The sequence below is a fragment of the Ischnura elegans genome, chromosome 1, assembly GCF_921293095.1.
Source record: "Ischnura elegans chromosome 1, ioIscEleg1.1, whole genome shotgun sequence".
NCBI lineage: Eukaryota > Metazoa > Arthropoda > Insecta > Odonata > Coenagrionidae > Ischnura > Ischnura elegans.
Genome location: NC_060246.1, coordinates 10794575 through 10815563, shown reverse-complemented (window position 1 = coordinate 10815563; position 20989 = coordinate 10794575). Strand labels below are relative to the sequence as shown.

Sequence of the window (20989 nt, the reverse complement as noted above, 5' to 3'; positions counted from 1 at the left end):
ATACTTCTGTGTCGGAACTATGACTTTGATTTCAGCTTTATTTCCGCCAGTCGCTGTTTCCGACCACGGCGCGTGATCAAAGTGGCGCGCAGGAAAGTGGCAAGTAGCGCAGTTGGGAGAGGAGCGGTTAGCGGATTCACAATTTCACTCGCTTCTCTCCAATAACCACGCTCTCTAAGCCAGTCCCATTGAAATATCTCTCAAGAGCGGAGCGAAAGGCCGTAAGAGAATGATACCATTAGGCCTTTCAGTGTCGATTAACTTCTCATTAAGTGCTATTAACTATCACTCCTTTCAACTGTTTAACTTCTCATGTATCTAAAAATTTCTCCCTATAATGAGAAAACATGAACAAAAAACCAGGAGAAACCCCCTTATAAACACAATATATCGTCTATTTTCATATATTTTTCAAGTCTCAAAGATACTTGACGTTTTAAATGTTACAAACCATAATTTAAGAAACTTAAGAAGTCAAAAGAGCCATCGGTGTAGAAGACGAGTCGCTGTTAATGATGGACCCTATATGTCACCGCGAGGCGTTGCGCTTTCAAATATAATTATAATGGCTGCTTTACAGTGCTACAGTTTACCTCACTTCTGCGTTCGAGCCGCTCTCCCCCACCTCACCTTCCAGTCGGAGGCTCTCAGGTTCTGAGAGAAATATTCAACATTTATCAAATAGTTTTTTATTCCTACGTACAAAGGATCGACGGATTTTTGTCATTTTGTTATTGTAAAAATAATATCTATGAACTTTAGGTATGTTAGGTAAGCTCATTCTAAAATTATTTTAAAATTAAAATGCTACTTTAATTTATGGTAGATCCATCATCAACGGAAATGAAATATACTAAAATAAAATGAAAATGTTTTCTAGGAGCATTTACTGGCTGGTAATATGAACTAACTATTACCTTTAATTCATACATGGCTGATTTTGTTGCTCGTGTTGGAATCATTTGCTCTCCTTTTTCGTTTCTGACAATTGAGCCGTCGGGAATTGATTGATTCATCCTGCGTAATGCCCGGGAAAAAACCTTTGAATATTTATCATCTGTTATTCTTTCCCCAGGAACACTTGTTGCTCACACCTGCGCGTGATTTATCGCCACCGGCTCAGCGTGCGCCTTTTTAAAGCAACCGGCATTCGCGAGAGAAATGAAGCGTTACAAAATTTCGCTGCGAGAAGCCTCTTAGCCAACGATTCAAAGTAGATGCATAGCGTCGATTGTCTCCATCGAAGTTTCGAATGGGGCTCGTCTCTCTCCGTTTCTTTCGCACTCGGAGGCGACTGCGAGGCCAGGCAAATGGTAGTCCTCGGTCCACTACTTCTAAAGGAAGCAACTGAGGATTAACATTTTCTTTTTGTGAATTTATAAGGGCGAAACGATGGGGAAAAATAATTGGTAGATCCATATCTCGATAAGGATAGTTTTTTGCGAATTTATTTATTTTTTTAAGTTTGTTTCTGTTTTTCTCAACATTCCCATTATTTAGAGTTTTTTTTCAGACCATTTTTTTTTAACTTCAGCTTCACCCACCAATGCAGAAAGGAGAAGATCCGTGGTTCCCAATCCGTTCGAGGTGCAATTTTTTCCATGTGTTTTCGGCCATCTGTGGAAACATTCGCGTTACCGCCGTGTCATCGGCATGTGCTTGTGCTCCCATCTCCTTGCTTCATCCCCTATTTGCGTTTTTGTTTGTACACTCGCCTATGTGCAATTTTGGATCTTATAATAATTTTGTGGTAAGAAAAGTGCTGTCTATGAATTGGATGTAGGCATGAGCTGGGACTCAGGGCCTGTGCCGCACCCTCTGCGATCACCACCAATCTCGATTGACTTTTTCCCCCATCTCATTGCTCATCTTGAAATCTAGCGATTTGATCGATGGATTATTCTTCCTTATAGGATAATCCTCCAAAATCGCTAGAACAGTAATGGCTTTGCCTGGTTTCGCTATTTAGTTGGACCCTTTTCGCTTCTATTGCGTTAAGGTGTTTTTCCCCATCCCATCCCTTCCGATCCTATCCTAACCCAGAGGCGTCGACGGGCTCCTATCGCGGCGATGCCTCTTTCCTTTTTCCTTCCTCTCCAGCCCCTCCCCGGGTGATCGCGCGTATAAGTCTATGACTTGGTTCTCGGTGTGTTTTATCCCTGAAGGGCTCCCCTTGAGCCCTCATTCTCTTTGCTCTTCTTGAAGCTTCTTACGCAAGGCAGGCCACCATGTTGGAGGCAATGAGGTTGGAGTAAACGGCATTGGAATTGAGATGGGGGGGGGGCTCTCTCTTTCGCGGGGGGCACACGCCCATCGGACACGCCCTCACTCCACCTCTCCCCATTCGCATCGCTTTTCCCGCTTTTAATACCTCTCCAACGCTGATGCGGTAAAGTAATTTTTACTCATATTGTTTTATGATTACCTGTAACGCATTAAGGTCGCTGATCTTGTTGCACAGTAGGCAATAAATGCTAATTCATCCTCGCTTTGCGGGGATAGAATTTTCCATCTCAAAGAATTTTTTTGCTATATCGAGTACCTTTCTGGAACAATGTCATGCATTAATTACTGGACATATATATTTTCGATTATTTAATGAGTCTCTATTACTGTTATATGAGTTTATACTATGGATGTAAAAGAGGAGAAATATGTTGCTATGAAAAGGTTAGCGGATAGGAGAGAGAAATGGAGAGCTGCGTCAAAGCAATCTTAGGATTGTTGACTAATGATGATGATGATTATTATCATCTGATGAATGCCTTGAATGACTTAAATCGTGATGTTTGGTTTAAATTCTCATTGGTCATATTCGGGTCTTACGTTCAAACCTCTTTTAAAAACGAAAGTGTTCAGATAAATACTAGACCTTTTTTCTACCCAGATTTTGGAAAAAAAAACTTCTTGGAAAAATGGCACACGTGCGATGTTGCGCAACTGTGAGGTTTTCTTACATTTTCGGACCGCATATTTGTGAACACACAATGAACCACAGAAGAGGAACTTGGGCCACGCACAGCTATCTCCTTGCAAGAAATATCCTCAGGCAACTACGTATCTCTAATTCTGCTGTTCCCCCTTTGGTGGTCGAGTAGGCAGCGCGCTCAGTGTGAGCTCGTTTCGTGGATTTTATTTCCGCCTTTTTTATCGTCTTTTTTTAGCGGCGCGCCTCCTCATAAAAAAAGTATGTGGGACAATCCGTGGGCGCTTGCATGTGCGTGCGCTCCGCGTGGCTTCCACGTGGCGGAGGCGCGCGCGCACCTGTTGCTTGCTCTCGGCCGCGGCACTAGGGGCGACAGTGGCGCTGCGGAACTCCCCGCGAGCAGAGAGGCAACTACCCTCGGAACTTCATTTTCCCGCGTATCTTCGGTTCTTCCTATGACCGCCGATTGAAGCGAATGGAACCCTGTCAGCTCACTACTTAGGCTTCCGCTGAATATGAATCTTCCACACTTACTCAGGTGTTTAAGTGCTTTCTTTTATTACTTCGGTCCAATCAGAGGCTAGGATAAGTATTTCTTAAGCTTTCATTTATATTTTCGCTGAATCTTACTTCTTTTTTTGCTATTCACAGTTCTATTTGCTGTCGATGTATTTTTTCCTCTGTCGTCGCACCTAGCAAAGCTTAGTAGAAAAAAATCAATCCTGATTTCCAACAGATTTTAGCAATGCAATTAATTTGATCATACTAAAAAATTCGCTGCATTGAAGACATTATTTCATATATTATCACTCCTGGTGATTTAATGCCAAATGATTCCTGACATACAGTTGTAGAGGCAATACATGAATGCTAATGCGTACGTTTCTGTTGTATACGTCCTCCAAAACTTTGTTATAATTATGGAATCATATTGATAAGGTGATGTGGTGAAATATGTTACTTTTTATCCTTAGAGGTTTCATAGCGCAATGGCTTTTTTAGAGGACTTCATATTTCATCTGAATGCCCGTCATTCAGTGTTACGTCAGTATTAACATGCAATTTATGTGAACTATTTTTATTGAGGACATTGTCCAGAACCCTGAAGAGAAAATTATTACAGCACATGTATCTAGGGCATTTGTGAATGAAAAAGTTATTTTAGCCCTAGTTCAACTTTATTGTGTGGGCCTGTAGCCTACTCAACACAGATATTATTTGCTGTGCTTGTGTACAGCGAGATGACATGGCTTTTCAAAAGGAAATCATTACTTTAGGCTTATCGCTCATGTTTTACTTGTTCCCATATATTTCTTTTAACAGCATTGATTTCAATATTGTGTGGATTTTCTTGGTAATGGAGTTGTGTCACTGATATGTTTGATGTTGTTGCTCGGCAGGCGGCGGTGCGAGCGATGGTGGCGTGGCGAGCGACCAACAGCCGTTCGTGTCCGGAGATGGCACTCCCGCCTCCGGATACGACGCCAACCTCTACCTATACTCGGTGAGTACCTACCACCTGTCCCTCGTGTTTCCATCCATGTGCACAACTTTGATGTTCCTCTCAATAGACTAGTGTATTAATCTGTAATCAATGATGTGCCTGAGGAATAAAATGAATTCATATTAGTCATTAGAAGTTCCAGAACATCGATGCTCCTCTCGTTAGGCTAGTGTATGAAGCTGTAATTAATTACGAGCCTGAGGAATCAATTGTATTCCGATTCGGAGAAAAATTAAAAATTTATATTTATTAATGTAGTGAAAATAATTACTGAAAGTATGCTCGAAAAATGTTTCTTTCGTAAATGAATAACTTACGTAAAGGCCTGGTCACACGATACATTAACCCGTACGAGTTTACGTCTAAATTCATTAACGATTTTGGCGTACCGAGACACATTATGTCCGAATGCATGAACCTTATTAGAACAGGTTCTATTTTCAGTTCATGCATTCGTACAATTAGGTTGGTTACACGGTGCATTTTAGTGTTCTTTCTCGCGTACCTGTATTTAGACTTAGACTCGTACGCGTCAATTTATCTTGTAGCATGGCCTTTAGTGTGATGTATATTATGTTGTTTTATTAGTTAATGCGGGAATCCGCTTAATATTCGCCAAAGGTTACGCAACTTCACTCCGATCACAAATATGGGATAAGCTGAGTACAACGTTCTTTCAAATGGGCTAAAAATTCGTTTGATACCTAACACGACGCCTCAAGCCATTCCACATGTTTAGAAAGTGATTTCCTACAAGATAGGGGTCTGCTTGTGGTGTGGCATGTGCGCGCTGTGTGTATGCGCTGCTTGATGTGTCAGTATAAAGAGAATAAAAAGTACGAGCGTGATGCGCCCGCTCCCAGCGGGCTTCCCCCGCTCTTTTCAATGCAGGTCCACAGAGGGATAGGCGCGTTTCTAATTTTAAAATGTAAAAAAAAGGCAGGGTCTTATGTACAAATTTAATTCGAATGTTCATGTACAAATTGAGGTCAGAGGACCTCTTTGAACACATTGGAAGTAATTACACTATCCTCTGTTAAACTCACATGATGACTCATACTTACGTATCAACAGGGGACTTGAATTTGGAATCAGCCGCATTTTGATAAAATTTATTTAAAGAATGCGAGATATTGTTGCAAATGAACAAATGTATCAGTTTGTGCGCCGTTAACGTCAGGAATATTTACCGTTTTTTATTATTTAAAAACCAATTTTATGAAACAATAGATATATTTAGGAAGTAAGATATGCCGTCGCATGTTCTCTGAGAAATTCTGTGCATTTTGGTACCTCATTTGTCGAGTTTGGTTGCGTATAATTTGAGAAAAAGGTATCAATACAGTAGAAATAACATAGAAGATAGTTCTATTCCAAAAGTATATCATAGTCTTTGCTGAAATGATTCGTGATGCAGGAGCTTGATGAGCTATAAGAGTTCAACGGTGCTAAATAAAGAGACTAAGGAATACGGAACGAAGCATAATAGCGGATGGTTAAGTAATTTAGGTATACGGGAGACTTGGGATCAGCCGCGAAAGAAGGAGCTGCTGGGGCGCAGTCATTTGCTCCTGGTAGGGCCAAGGTTGACCGGGAAAAATGTGGTCCATCTCATGTGGAAACAACCCTCTTAGCGGCCACCTCTATTCTGCGATCGCCTCTGTGAACGGCCATTTGTTGCTTTGGAACAATTTTCCCTTTCAGCACCTGGAAAAATGATCCCTATTCAGTGATCAACTATGTCGTAGCCAGCGGCTAGCCCGTTTGGAGGTATCCCAGAAATACAGACAACCCTCGGAAGTAAGGAATGGCTCATTCTCAATGAAAACAAAGTGCTTGCGTGCCTCGATGTGCAATGGACTACTCTTAATGGGTGATGCAAATCTCTGTTCTCCCACACATCCTGCTCACTCCCACGCCCAGAGGTAACGCCCTCCAATCGCCACCAGAAAGGAATTTTCCGAAAATGCTGGTCAAAATACCAAAATGGAAAAGTATTGCGAAGGTTTTTTTTTATAAATACAACCTAAAGCTGGATAAACTGAGATGCCATTAGCATGGTCCCAATCTCACTTTATAGTGTCACGGAGTGCATAAGATGAAGCCTCTTTTTAAGATTATCGACCGCAACGAGTGATTTTGGATAACAGAACGGGCTCTTCTAGTGCTTACTTCCATTGAAAATCGGAAACCAAATGGATGATATCAGTATGGATTCAATATATGGAGGTTATTTAGCTAGACATGATTCCATTTTAAACACTTAATTTGTTGTTAAATAATTTTCCCTAAAATATTTATTGAAAACTCGTGTAATTAAAACTATTTTTCAAAATGTGTTTAGTAACAAAGCCATGAACCAATTTGAATTATTGAGCCTCCAAGTAGGTATTTTGTTTATATTGTGGTTTGTTTAAAATGACCCAATGAAGATGTCCTCGGGCGGAGAGTAGCGGCTGGCTGTGCAAACTAAGCAACTCTTCGCCTAATGATCTCTACACGGCCACTGCATGTCGCCCCCGCCGCCGCACAGTGGGGCCAAACCCCACTTTAGACGGACAAAAGTCAAAAACTTTTACTAACAACCTTAAAATACTCATATATATGTTTTGGAGACCGCTTTAATGAAATCCAATATTAAATTTTCAATATTTTTTATTTTTTTCAATTTTATTACTTTCAGAATTTGAAAAGTACCTTATAAGTTACTTTTCAAATTCTAAAATTAATAATTCAATTGATTAGTTGTGAAAATAGATTATGTATAAAACTTTGAAATAATAAAAATAAAAACGTTCACGTTAATAATCCTAGTGGTCAGAAAAAAACTGATATAAAATTTACGAAAGTATTTTAGCAATATCTTTGAAAAACCTTCGAAAAATAAAGATTTGCTCTTAAGTTTGCATGTACCATTTTCCAATACACAAAGAAAGAAAATACTGCATTGAAGAGGTAGTTCTAACTTTCAAAAATAAAATACAATAGAATATGGTTTATTGCGCGTAGAGAGTGAAAAAGTACAAAATTGGCATTCCAGAATCGAATAAGCATGTACACCTCAGTTGAACGGAAATAACCTTTTCGAGCACGTCATTCACGACAGGGAGGGAGCCTCGGGAATGGCCTCTCTACATTTCAAAAATCTCAGCTCTTGTGTAGAAAAATTCACCGCTTGTATCTATGAGTAGACAAAATATATAGTGCATGCAAATTTCATTTATTACAAAATAATAATATCTTAATGGACACTTTATATTATAGTTTACCCGTTGCTATGCGGCCATTGCGGCCGGATGGATTCCCTTTCGGCTTGTCATGCATAGCTAATCTTTTATCATAAAACTCTTTTTGCAACTCGATGGCAGTTGATTTCTTTTACATTATTTAGCTGGTTCTTCAATTAATAATATATCTAAAAATCACGTTACGATTCCGTCCGATTATATAACTTTTCTCTAATTAAATAAAACTTTTCATCGTAAAAAATCAACGACGTTCCATTCATTAAATAGTAAAAGCAAATTTATATTTTCCATACTTATTCCTTTTGATTGAAAATTTAAAAAAATAAAATCAAAGGGACCAGTGTACTGTAATCATAGTTTAAAATCGACCGTCCATTTAGGCGTCTGCGACTCCGGGACCAGTGCTTCGCTTTTCTCTCACTTTGACACTTAATTCTACGCGAAGGTGCACGCATACCAACCCGTGAAATACACTGTTATGCAGTTCAAATATCCTATTATCCAACCTATTATTTTAAAAACCCCATTTCAAACTTTCATTTTTGGACTTTTGTCCACTTAAAGTGGGGTTTGGCCCCACTGCGCGCCGCCGCGACCGTGGCTCCGCCCTTCGGCTTCCTCCGGAACGTCTTCCCAGATTGGATTCAATTTACCGCCCTCGGGTCCACTATTATTCGGTCCTTCTCGTCGTCGAGTGTTACTGCGAGAATTCCGCGCGGGAGTCGTGCATAATGTGTGTGTGCTCTTTCCGGCATAGTACGAGAGCAAACGTTGTTCGAAAGGTGAAGTTTTGTGCCGTAACATTCTTTTTGACCGGTGGACTCGCAATGGCCTCTACATGGGCACGGGTACACCTTTGTCTCAAAAACTCCCGTGAATGAAGCGTAAAACTCTTGAATGAACCTATTCACGTCCTTTGAATACGATTCATTTTGCTCTCATTTTCTTCATTTCATTGGGTTCCCAAACGATGCCGTATGCTACAATTTAAGCGTCAAAATCAAACCATTTTTGCAATATTTTACGTCTTTGTCTGATTTTGTGTTGAAGCTTTCTCATGAAGAGTCCGTTTTGTCATGTTTCAGAGTGAGTTAGCAAAAGCACACAAATCTATTGTCACATAAATCATGTACGAACTCTGTAGAGAGAACAGAACCAAGTAGATTCCCTCGATGCATTGTAATTTTATCGTCGTTTGCACTATCTTCCGAGCGAAAACATTGAATCATGGCATTCAGATAACTTCTTAATCAATTCAAGGCATTGGCCTTTTTTCCAATGTTTAAATTTTACCAAACAGTGATAAAACGTGATTTAAGTTGTCAAATGGCTTTTTAATGTCTAAAAATGAGCTGGCTGTCCGTTTAATCAGACTCATTGCAGTTAATATACTCTGCATATGGTTAACAAGCGCTCCTTTTAGCTTCTTACCACTCCTTAAAAAAATTGCAAAGGACTCGGGAAACCCACTTCATTGAAAATTTTCATCAGTCAATCATTTATTTACCAGCCTTAAAAATAATTTTTTAAACACCGTGAATGAAATAAAGTGTTCCACAATTTTCCAGGTTATCTTTACCACCTTTCTTAAGAGGTGGGATGATTATGGCTTCTTTTAAATTCAATGGGAAGTCAGCGTGAGAGAAGCTCAGATTATACGTACATGGGTTAATATAAGGATGCAATAAACTTGTTTACCAGAAATGCATCGGTGCCGTCAATACGTGGGAATTTATTGGCCGAGCGCGTCCTCATTTCAGAGAAGATTTGATTCACGGATAAAAAGGAGAAATGAATGATCGCTGAGTGTTAACCCAATGTTAACCCACCCAATGGGTTTTCGAAGCGAACTGCGCTTCTGCGAAGTTTTTCTCCGCCATTTCAAACACTGAAATGAAATAATTACTGAATTCCGTCGTAAATTCTGAGGGATTTGTGATTAAGTCTCTGAAATCTACTTGAAACACAATGGGTTTCCAAGTTACACACTTTTCCTTTGTGATTTCAAGCACTAACTCTCATTTGAATTCCCTCATTCAATAGGTCTCTGAACACCTATGTAGGTAAAGACGTTTCTGAAAAGTAGGTGTAATTATTAAGCTAAAAGTTATAACAATATGGCTGTAAAGTCATCTATTTTTTTATTATGATCATTTAAAATACGTGTCACAAGCCATCAAGGAAAAACGTAATTCGCACCGCCGCCATCTTGAATGACGTCAGCTCATGCAATAGTATTGTTCTTAACCACCTTGACCGTGCACATTATTGAAGTTTACAGTGGAGATATTGTGGTTATTACGCCGTATTTTTTGTGTCGTAGTTATTCCTCGATATGTCGCAGCGTATAGCTCCAAGTACTGCATTGTGCCTAAATGCCGAAATACGACTAGAAATGCTCCAAATAAATATTTTCATACGGTCACCCAAGACGTAGAACGAAGATTGGTTCGGATGATAAAGTGCCGACGAATGTGAATGAATGAAAAAAATGAATTCTAATATTAACGCATTGTTTATCAGATTTGACACAATCCTATACCTACTCATCTTCACCAGTGGAAAGTTTTTTCACTTGCTGGCTTTATCCACTTCGAGGGGATCTCTGTCCGACACTTTTTGAAAAATTTGTATTCCTCAAGGAGACTAATGCAACCATATAGAGCAACATTTGAGAAGTTTTACTTTAAAAAATAAAATATATATTTTTAAAACATACCTTTTTCGTGTACTATTTGTAACTATCCTTACGAGCAAAAACAGGTTAAATATTTTTTAAGATCTCTTAGTTTCCATAAGGTGAGGTGGGGTAAGTGCGACTGCGGGGTAAGTGCGACCCCCCTTCAGGTAAATCGTATTTCCGTTCTCGAAGCAGGTGGCGGTCGTGCAACATATTCCACACATTGTTGTGAAACCAGAGCCAACGACTTTGTAATACTTATCCCTTAATTTCTCGTTCCACATGCTTAGGAAATATACCTGTCCGTTCATCTCGTAGTCTTAGTTGGTTGTGAGGAGAGGCTATACCGCAGTTCCCTCTGAATCAACGCATCAGAGGTGTTAGGTAAGAACTATATCTTGTTTTCTCTTCTTCATGGATTGGTTTTCGTTGCTTTACTTTAAATTAGGAACTCGGGTCATTATATTTAGTTTAGATGGGGGGTCGCACTTTCCCCGTCGTAACCATTCATTCCTACCTTCCGGGGCAAGTGCGACCCCGTTGCCTGGGGTAAGTGCGACCCCCTGCCGCACTTACCCCAGGATACGAGGTTGAAGTATGGATTGAATTTTTAGCTTCTGTCTAACAGTTCTTGCGTTAAACTTTTAGTTTCTGTCTGGCAGTTCTTGCGTTAAACTTTCTTGAATAAATGTTGCAAAACACCGAAGTTTATAAAACTAGGTCTTTTATTTAGAGTCCTCTCATTAACTCTTATTTTGAAGGTTTATCTGATAAAGACAGCTTACTTCAGTTTGTTGATTGATTATGATAGGGCATTGGATATCATGTCTTCTGACGAGGAGGATGTAGGCGACATGGTATTAATGCCTGAAACAAGATAGCATGAGTTGAAAAAGCTTAACAAATTGGGTGACTATAACATTCAAAGTGGAGATTGGATTCTGGCTAGATTCAGCAGCAAAAAGTCAGTTGCTCACTATGTAGGGAAAATTCTGGAGATTAATGAATAAGGTGATGCCGTGGTTTGCTTTTTGAGGACATTTTTGGAACTGAAATAAGTTTCACCTGTCCATGGAATGAGGATTCCAGCGAAATACCTAGGGAAGGTGTTGTAAAAATATTACCGAAGCCCCCTGTCGGCCGTCGACCGGCCGGCTTACAAATTTTTTTTTTTAATCAAAAAGTATTTCAAATACTGTTTTAGATTTCAAACTCCCAAGTCACAGGTATAGTGCACTTCAATTTTGCCCAGCCCTACTTACATAATACTTGAACTGCTCTCAGAACTAGCTATGCAATCATTGTAAGAAAGGCTGTGTTAACTTCCACCTCACCGTCCTCCTCAAAAACTCGTGCCTCCACATAATAGGTTGTGCTCGGGGCACACACGAGCTCGAACGATACATTCGTTTTGATTGTGCGTAATTTGCACGCAACCAATGGCAGTCTTAACATATGATTAGACAATGTGGTTTAGAGTGCCAATGGCGTCGTCAGCGTAATCTTCTCATCCGACCCTATTAAATGTAATTTCATTGTTAAATTTCATAAACACATTTAATATGTATTTTACAAGAGCCGGTGATATTATATTTCCATAGCTATGCATCTTCACTCCCCGGCTTTCAGCACGAATGTAGCAATTTCTGTTGCTTATGTAAATAAACATTGCTGCCGTTGTAATTTTCGGCAAGTTTCCGGTGTCAGCCTTGGTGAAACCAGGTTCCGTGGCGTTTGCTTTTTACGATAAAACCTCCGAAAGATATATAAGAAATAAAACCTCACTTAAAGTCGTTAAATAAACCGAGAAATTTGTGACAATGCGAAACGCCACTGGATTTCCCACACGATTGCATGAGCTGACGTCACTTTCCGGCTGGCCAATGGAATTACGTTTTGAAGTGGGTGTGTTTTTGGAACTGTTTCGGTCATTTCTTTTGTAAATTCTTAAGAAAATATGTGAAATAAGTGCGTTAAAGTGGCCTTTATGACATTTTTACTATATTTTACGATTTTTAGTTAGTATTTGAAGGGATATTAAAATTTTGTCCAGAGACCTATTATATGTCTCAAATTGTTTCATATAGCAACTATTCTCTTATTTTGATCCGTAAGCTCTTCGTTAAATTTAGAAATGCCACCTTCTTTCCGCTGCGGATATCGCTTGCATTTATCATAATGAGTATTTTTACTTAATGATGTCTTCGTGCTAAGTTTCCGTAAGACTCCTCCTAGGGCTCTCCTATCCTCTCCTAGGGCTCTAATATTTGACCGTTTCAGGCAAATAAGCGATATTTCTCGCATTCCTTCGCTCCTGGCCTCTTAAGATTAGGATCTGTCGCTGTTTATCAATGTAAGGTGGTTATTTTGACTCTTCGCTCCCTCCGTTCCTATTGAATGCGTACCATTAATTAACTATGCATAATTATATTCCTATCATCCTTCACATTTTAATCGCCTTTTTCTGTATCTTCATCCATGCTCCCTGTTTGCGGGTCATCATTATTTAACATTTAAAAATAAACTTGTTACTATAGCTACTGTCGAGGCCACAGCAAGGGAATGGGGGTAAAAAACCCACGAAGTGTTTGAAAGATAAGGTGAACACCTTCAAATGAACACCCCCGAAATGAATTTCTCCTCCTAGTAAATGTCTCCCTTCTTGACTATAGTTTCTTTAGATATTTTTTCCAATTTATTTTGAATCTTTCTTCATATTACATGCAACCCTTGACTCATAGGCCCATTAATCTGGGAATCATGGCTAGCATTAGGGCTATAATCATCCCTACTTCTGCATGCCCTGGTCTCTTTGCTGATGTCCTAAAGTGAATGTCCATTACGTTGTCACTCCAAACATCAACAAACACCAGCCGTCTTACTTCGGCTCAAGAACTGCTCCAGCCGGCTCTATAACTTCATAGCCTTCACATTCAAAAATTCTGACCCGTATTACCAGAGAGCAATTTCAGGGCATCATTCAAGGGAAAAGCACCTAGTCGTGCTCAGGTGCGGTGTGGCAAGGTGGCCAATTGCCAAGGACCCAGAGGGCCTTAGGGGGCCCCCACAAAGCTCGCGTCTGTCGTGAAGTACATATTAAAGGCGTAAAACAAAAGAATCAGATTACTTGAACACAAATTTTTTTGCGAAATTTTACGTTTTCATCAGTTGCTTTATTTACAACATACTCAGTTTAAAAATGTGGTATAAAAATAATTAAAATAAAGGTGACAGAAAATAAAAAAGTATAAAGCATAAAAAACCATCGCTTCAACGCGATACCTCGTTTAAATAATTTCTTCCAAACTTCAATCCATTAACCATGAAATGATCCTTTCTGAATGATCTTCATGAATGACATAAAACATGATACAACGTGATGCTTTTTTGAAACAGTTATTCGAAAAGATTCGTTATTTCAGATTTTTTTAGATTTCAGTCCAGTTTCAAGGAAAAAATTCACTAAATATATAAAATATCCAAAACAAATTATTAAATTTTATAAGCTGTGAAATTCTAACTGTTGTCAGTAAAATTACCAAAATTTAAAGAAATTTCTATTTATATCAACTTTTATCTAGCTTCTAACAGCTAGAATAGCGTCCAAATCCATTTGCGGGAATGCGATTTACTAAAATTTTGTAGGGGAGAACCCCCGAATGGGCCACCAGTAAGGAGGGCCCCATTATGAGCCCCACATCACCCCACACCCTCCCTCGTCGTACATTTTACTTCAGAGAAACTTCGTATGAAAGCATCCATCATTTAACCTCTAGCCTAATATTTTCCAATATTCAACATCTTAATATTGACCTCTCACTGCCTATCGCTTTTCTTTTCCTATCTTATATATATCCTTATATTTATGTCTCCAGCAGTGTCCACTAGAAGACTGGAACGATTGACATGTCATGTTATTTTTCTGAAGAACCTTCCATCATTCTGCAGACGCTCGCCAAATGGATATTTGATCGAATGGTTGACCCCTGCCTTTTTTACCTCCATCCAATGCATTGGCCATCGTCCACTGCTCTATCTTTTCTACTCTCATTCCACGATTGCTCCTTTTTTCTCTTGTCCCTTCATGACAGACAATTTCGGTGTACACAACCACCATAAATCACTGCATCTCTAACATGTGGGCATAAACTATATATATAATACAAAGTATATTTAATATCACTCTCTCCCGAGGGAAAACTTTCATCTGAACAATACCCAATTACTACAACTTTCTCTCAGAACTTATCAGGCAGCCTACTCGTAACTGCCACTAAAAGATCCAGCAAGACCTGCTTACCAGGTGCACGTGTTCCGGATTATTATCGATAACCATGAAGTGCAAATTTAGACCATTGTATCGCTTAATAGGGCTGCATGTTGGTGGAAACTCCCTACTGCCAAACACCCTTAAGCTAGCAGCAGTACTGAGAACTTCTGAAGTAATTCAAAACACCCGAAAAGAAGGATCATGCCGATGTAATATCTGCCAAAATATGGCTCATGATGCATTCGCTTCCAGAATGTGCTGCCCTCGTCCTCGGCAATCCGAAAAGCGGAATAGGGCCGAGGGGAAATATAGTCTCATTTTACTTTCCCCACTCCCCTCACTATGGTTCCGTGTTACCAATTATATGGAAGCCGTCGGCCAAAATCATAACAATTTTCGCAAAATTGTTACTTTTTATAAGAAGCTCTGTTGAAAGACGTGCTTCATTGAATTAAGAGGGAATTAATACCTAACTGGGAATTCGTTGCATGTATGGGAATGGGAATTCGTTTTTCCGCGAACAATATAGGACAAATAGATTCTGGGCGTGAATTCGTCACATCATTGGCCTTTTTAATATTAACTGCTGGTGTCCTAAAAACTCCCCCCCCCAACCACTCACCCATTGAGGTAGCTTGCAGAGTAGTATGTTGATACAGATTCGCAGCTTGGAGTTCTACGAATTAATCTATTCATGTGCCCCTTATTACACGAATTTTTAAATTGAAAACGAGGGGTATAATCTGAGGTTTCAGGCGAGATGGAATGGAAACGGAACATAACAAAGAAGCAGGAGCAATTTCCACGATTTTATATTTATTGAACGACCAGTTTTGCTTAAGCCTAAGTCACACGATCATTTTCTTTCGCCGCGAAAAGTGATCACTAGAGCGATCGCTTTTCTCGACCGGAAAAGCGATCGACCTAGAGATCATTTTTCTGAATCACACGGGCCCTCCCGCCGTCGGCTTTCGCATCACTTTCGATATCACAGCTCGTTGTCATAGGACCCGCATAAAAAAATATACAGCGTGTTTGTTTATCTATGTCGTTTCCACGATTGTCAAACGTTGCGCTGCAATCGCTCCATACGGGCATGCGTTCCGATTGGCTGATATGGGGTTTTAGGGACGGTTTTAGCGACGGAAAAAGCGACCGGACGAGTGATGAAAAATAGTGATGGGAATCGTCATCACGTTCGTGATCGCGAAAAACAATTGCCGGCGACGATATTTTGCGATTGATCACTCTAGTGATTGCGATAGTTGCTTCTAGTGATAGCGATAATGATCACTAGGAAATGACGTATAAAATGATCGAGTGATTCATGCTTTATAGCATCATCATGGGAATTCATTTTTCCGCGAACAATATAGCCGTCGGCCAAATGTCACCCACCTGATGATGCTATAAGCGAAACCGGTCGTACAATAAATATAAAATTGTGGAAATTGCTCCTGCTTCTTTGTTATGAAATTGAGGGCCTCCTCGCGCTTGTGGAGACTGTCTCCTGAGGACCCGCATAATCCCTCGGAGGTACAGCTAAGGTCCGAATAAGGCTTCCAAGACGGAGCCTACGAATAACCCTTGGATTGGGTCGCCTTTACCTAGGCTCCTAATGGATGCCAAGAACCGGGAACCTATTCAGATTGCCCTATGATGAATCTACGTGATATATTCACCTGCCGAATAGATATTCTACACTCCACAGTATTTTAGCTTCAGAGCTGATGTTGAGCTACGTTTAAGACAACCGTGCGATATGGGCGAATAAATTGTTACTAATAACTTTAGGCTTTACACTGTGATACCTTTTAACTGTTGATTGGCACTTCGTAAGCTTCTCCACTTATATGAGGCTGGCACAACCCGACTTACAAATAATGGTTTCGTCTTAGGTGACAGATCATGATTGCATCCTTATTAGTACAAAACTAATAAAAGTCGATTGGAGTGGGGAGGAAACGGGAAAAGGTGAGATTGCAATCGTTGGGGAGAAGGTGGGGAAGGGTAATAATTTGAGTGCAGGTGGTGTACATTAGATAGATAGAGAAGATCGGTGCCAATATAGTAGTGAGGATTACTTGGCGAAAAATATTGTTTCAACCATCTACTCTCCACATCCCAACTGTTATATTTATGATTAGTTATGACGAGAAGCATATCTCGATAAATTTTAATATTGGGAGATTTTATGATAATAAATTCATACACTAGCCATGACAGTATATCGCTGAACTTTCACCGAAAGTGGATTGGTGCCAACCTAACAGTGTCGATGTAAGGTTTGATTATGTAATTTCAAATAAAAACTCCCCACGATGTTATATTTAATATAAACGTAAAAGTAAAAAAATGAAATAAGTACGATAGTACTAGTGCATGCATGTTTACTACTTAGACAGCTGTAAGTGACTGGCGGTAGGCATCTGAAACGTCGCCACGACACTTGGCTAGAGGTAAGAAAACTTCGTACGTAATTAACTGCCTGTCACCGCTTGCCATTCAGCAGAGCTGCATATTTATGGGGTGGGGCTAGTCCTCAACTTCCTCTCCACTCCCCCTGGTACATTGATGTCCATGGTGATTAGTCCAGGAAATGGAGATCAATGAAATGCAAAACCTTACAATTTTTTCAAACTGAATCGATTTGCACAAAAATTTGGGATTACGCTAACATTACCCTCTTCTTCAAAATCTATATTATGCGGATGGGCGCTTTCTTTTTTTTTTGGGCTGAAAACTACCTCTAAATGCCGAAAGCTAAAATATTACGTTTTAAAGCTTTCTTTTGGTAAAATTAAGTTTGCATTAATTAAATAATGATTTTTCATACCATATAACTTTAATTCAGAATGTTTCAACCCTTAAAAAATCAACCCTAATTAGGGATTAATGTAAAAAAATTATTCACCCAAAAAAATATTATTCGTCACAGTGTTCTAATTTAAGAATGCTGTTGCTTAAAATATTTACTAATTTCATTTTCCAAATTTTCAACCCTTAAAAACCACCCCAATAATCATTGCAATGCTTATAAATTACTTAAATAGACATAAATAATAAAAAATTAAATTTACACAGAAACGTTTATTTACACAAAAATGCACTAAATATTTACATACATATACAAAAATAAAACTTAATCAAATACAGATAAAAATAAATATTTTAATCATCTTCATTTAAATAATTATCTTGGTCGTCGACGTCATCCTTGTCATCCTCCTATATTGGAAATTCCTCACCAGAGCACACAGAACAAATCGAATCGCAATATAATTCCACTTTTCTTCAGCCACATGAAACGGCGCACCTTTTAATGTGATTATAAAAAATCCTTTTGAGAAGTTCTTCATGTGCGGGTGGTTTGTTCATTTTAAAGGGGTGCAATAGTAAATTATTAAACGTATTCTCATGCATACATTATGTATAACACAATGTATCGGATACTGCATGGCTTCCAGTCTTCCCGCTACACGCATTCACACACACACACGTTACAATCGGGCGAGCGCACACATACACACATGTACTTACATGAGATGACACACATTATACATATCTTATGGATATGGGTGTTTATTTTGGAGTAAGTTTGAGTGTATATGTCAGCGCCGAACGAGTAGCATAGGAAGTATGTACCGATATTGTAGATTACGATTCTCTGAAATGCTATTTTTGAATTTTCAGAAAAATAAAATTGATTACATTTTCAAACATATCTCCTTTTTTGATGATAAATAGCTGATTTATAAATTATTTTTTAGGTTTTTTAAGGGCTTCGAGTTCCTTTTTTCAAAGATCCTTTTAATTCCTTGGTTTTCAATGGGGGTGAGTTTAAGGGGATTGAATAAGGTGGTGCTCGCTTGTAAATTGCCTTTAAACGGAAGTATCTCTATAAATATTTATTAAACTTCACTTAAGCAAAATCTGTGACATTACAGATGCTACAATTCCTTAAGCTAATATTTATTCGTATTTCCAGTATTTTTGGATTTACTTTGAAAATGAGAGCATTTTTTAAAAAGAAATTGTAGAAAATCCGCTTTCACTTTTAGCTCCAATTTTTCAAAATTAAGGATTTCAAATATATAAACTTAAATGATTCATTGATTGTACCTTAATATGGATAAATGTGAAAGGAAATCGATCAATATTAGATATGGTGGGAATTAGATTGTTGTTCTCACTGTTTTTTTTTTTCGAAGAAAAAAGTAGGTACTGAATTTATTTTTATCATAATTCGCTCAATTCTCATTCTAAAGACTGTTATGTGTGTTAAGAAAGTTTTTTTAAGAATAATTTTAAAATAGGACCCAAGTTTTCCTCGAAAATTGTAGTTTTCCGCTATTTGACATTTAATATCTAAAATTTGGCACTTAAAAACAAAAGCTATCCATTAAGAGGCCGTATCTCGGTTCGCATTCGTTGTCAAGGGAACATAAAATATAATTTTCTTTGTTTTTTTATAAGCTACAATTTTATAATCTACAGTTTCTTTATTAATGCATATTTTTCAAGTTATTTGCGAAAAAACTAATAAAACGTTGATTTTTTCGTCAAAAACTGTAAATTGTAATCGTAAAAAACTCGAAAAATATATTAATTTTACAAAAAAAATGTAAAGAATATTTTTTGCTTGGAGTTAGTTCCTCCATCGATTTCTATTGTCAAAATATTACCAAAAAAATTCCACCCCCATGATGGGGTGGAAACAACCCCAATGGTAAAACTGCCCGTCGGAATTATATAGATTTTGATCCTTGGGATACCTACTGTAAAAAAATTCAAATAAACCGATGCCGTTTGAAAAAATTGCAAGCCAAAGTGCTTCATTTCGTGGACTAGATGTATTATTTCTCTTGGTCTGAGCGTGTTCGTTGTTCCTCACAGGAGGAGATGGAGGACCGGCCGCGGGTGTCTACGCTGCTCAACTCGCTGGCCAACTACAGCAACACCATCCCGGCGCCAACGGACCCCGACGCGCAGTCAGCGGGAGGCAAGGCGCCACCACCCACCGGCGGAGCCCGAATGGGCACCCTCATCGGTGAGTCTCGCTGAAGAGCAATTTCTAAGAAAAGTTCAGTTGAGTCAGCTCTTCAATCTGTTTTATAGTTGGTATAGAAAACAAATTGCTTATCTGATCTCAGATAAGCAATCAGTTTTCGCATCGGGCTGTTTCCCCACGTCTTCTATGAAGGTGTCCAGTATGTTTCTGGTTACAATCTGAGTAGCAGAGTTCACTAGTTCTCTGACATCGATTGACCTCCCTCGTTTGGCTTCGCTCGGGCGACACTGGTGGCTACTCATGATCATCTCTCCCATTCTTTATCGTCCGTGAAAAACTGTCACCCCACCTTCTGCTCCCTCCCCTGCTCATAATGTTGCTAGCCTCAAACCAAGGCATGCTCGTATCGTCCCCGTTGCATTACATATGTCCCCAAATGAGCCGGAAACGTGAATCACACGACCTTCATAAGTCCAAGTTTTCTAGTGAGTATTCGACTCGTGTAAGGACAGGTCGTGCAGGAGCTTAGATGTGATTCGAAGCTAGCATGCTACAATTCCTGCATAATCGCCAATAGCACCCCAGCTAGTCCACATCAATTGTGGCGGTCCCAGTTTCCATCTTTCTCCCAGATGTACCTAGAAATCACCGACCAATCAAGTTCACTCTGCATTTAGATCGTCGATTGATTGGGTCAGTGTTTCCGTTCTGTTCTGGGAAAAATAAAGCTTCCTGCAGGAACACAAAAATAAAGACAAACAACATTTAATGCTTTCCCAAGTATCACGTGATTCAGCCAAGGATTGTTTAGATCGTTCTAGATTTGGTACATGGAATTCTGTGCCGAATGGCATATCCTTGGATGCGTACAAGAACAACTATGCTGTGATATTCAGGCTTGCTTGAGACGTATGTTTGACCCCAGGTGGCCGGATCTTATTACAGTGTTAGGAGACTCTCTAAAGAGTCCATCAAGAGAGGTCAGAATATCATCATGTCTGGTATTAAAAATTGAAGTAGCTGCGACTCCTCGAGATTATAATTTGGTGGTTTCCCCTTGCCTTCCACAACGCATTACCTGATCCATTAACCGATTACCGCCCACAGTAGTCATATGGCTGCATCCTACTATCCTGAGCATATGAGGCTCTTGAAGAAAACCCGTACTCCTTATTGCTGTCGAATCGTCACAAATATGTTGTTGAATCTTGCAATAACTCAATCCAATTATTACTTTAATTTTGATGCCGGTCGACATAAGCCGGAAAGTGACGGGAATCCAATGTGGACGTCTACAGTCTTTAAATATATGAGAATCAAAAAAGTAAATAGGAAATGGCTTTGTATAGA

The 20989-nt window shown here is 39.2% G+C and overlaps 1 protein-coding gene across 4 annotated transcripts in view; it reads left to right on the top strand.

The window, feature by feature from the left end:
• The window catches only part of LOC124155565 (solute carrier family 12 member 7), a 329089-nt gene that overhangs the window by 222145 nt on the left and 85955 nt on the right, over window positions 1–20989 (top strand). For all 4 annotated transcript variants that reach the window (XM_046529524.1, XM_046529507.1, XM_046529532.1 and 1 more), the window contains exons 2-3: window positions 4327–4430; window positions 19525–19678. In XM_046529524.1, the coding sequence (XP_046385480.1) occupies window positions 4327–4430; window positions 19525–19678 (258 nt within the window). The remainder of the gene's footprint in view (window positions 1–4326; window positions 4431–19524; window positions 19679–20989) is intronic.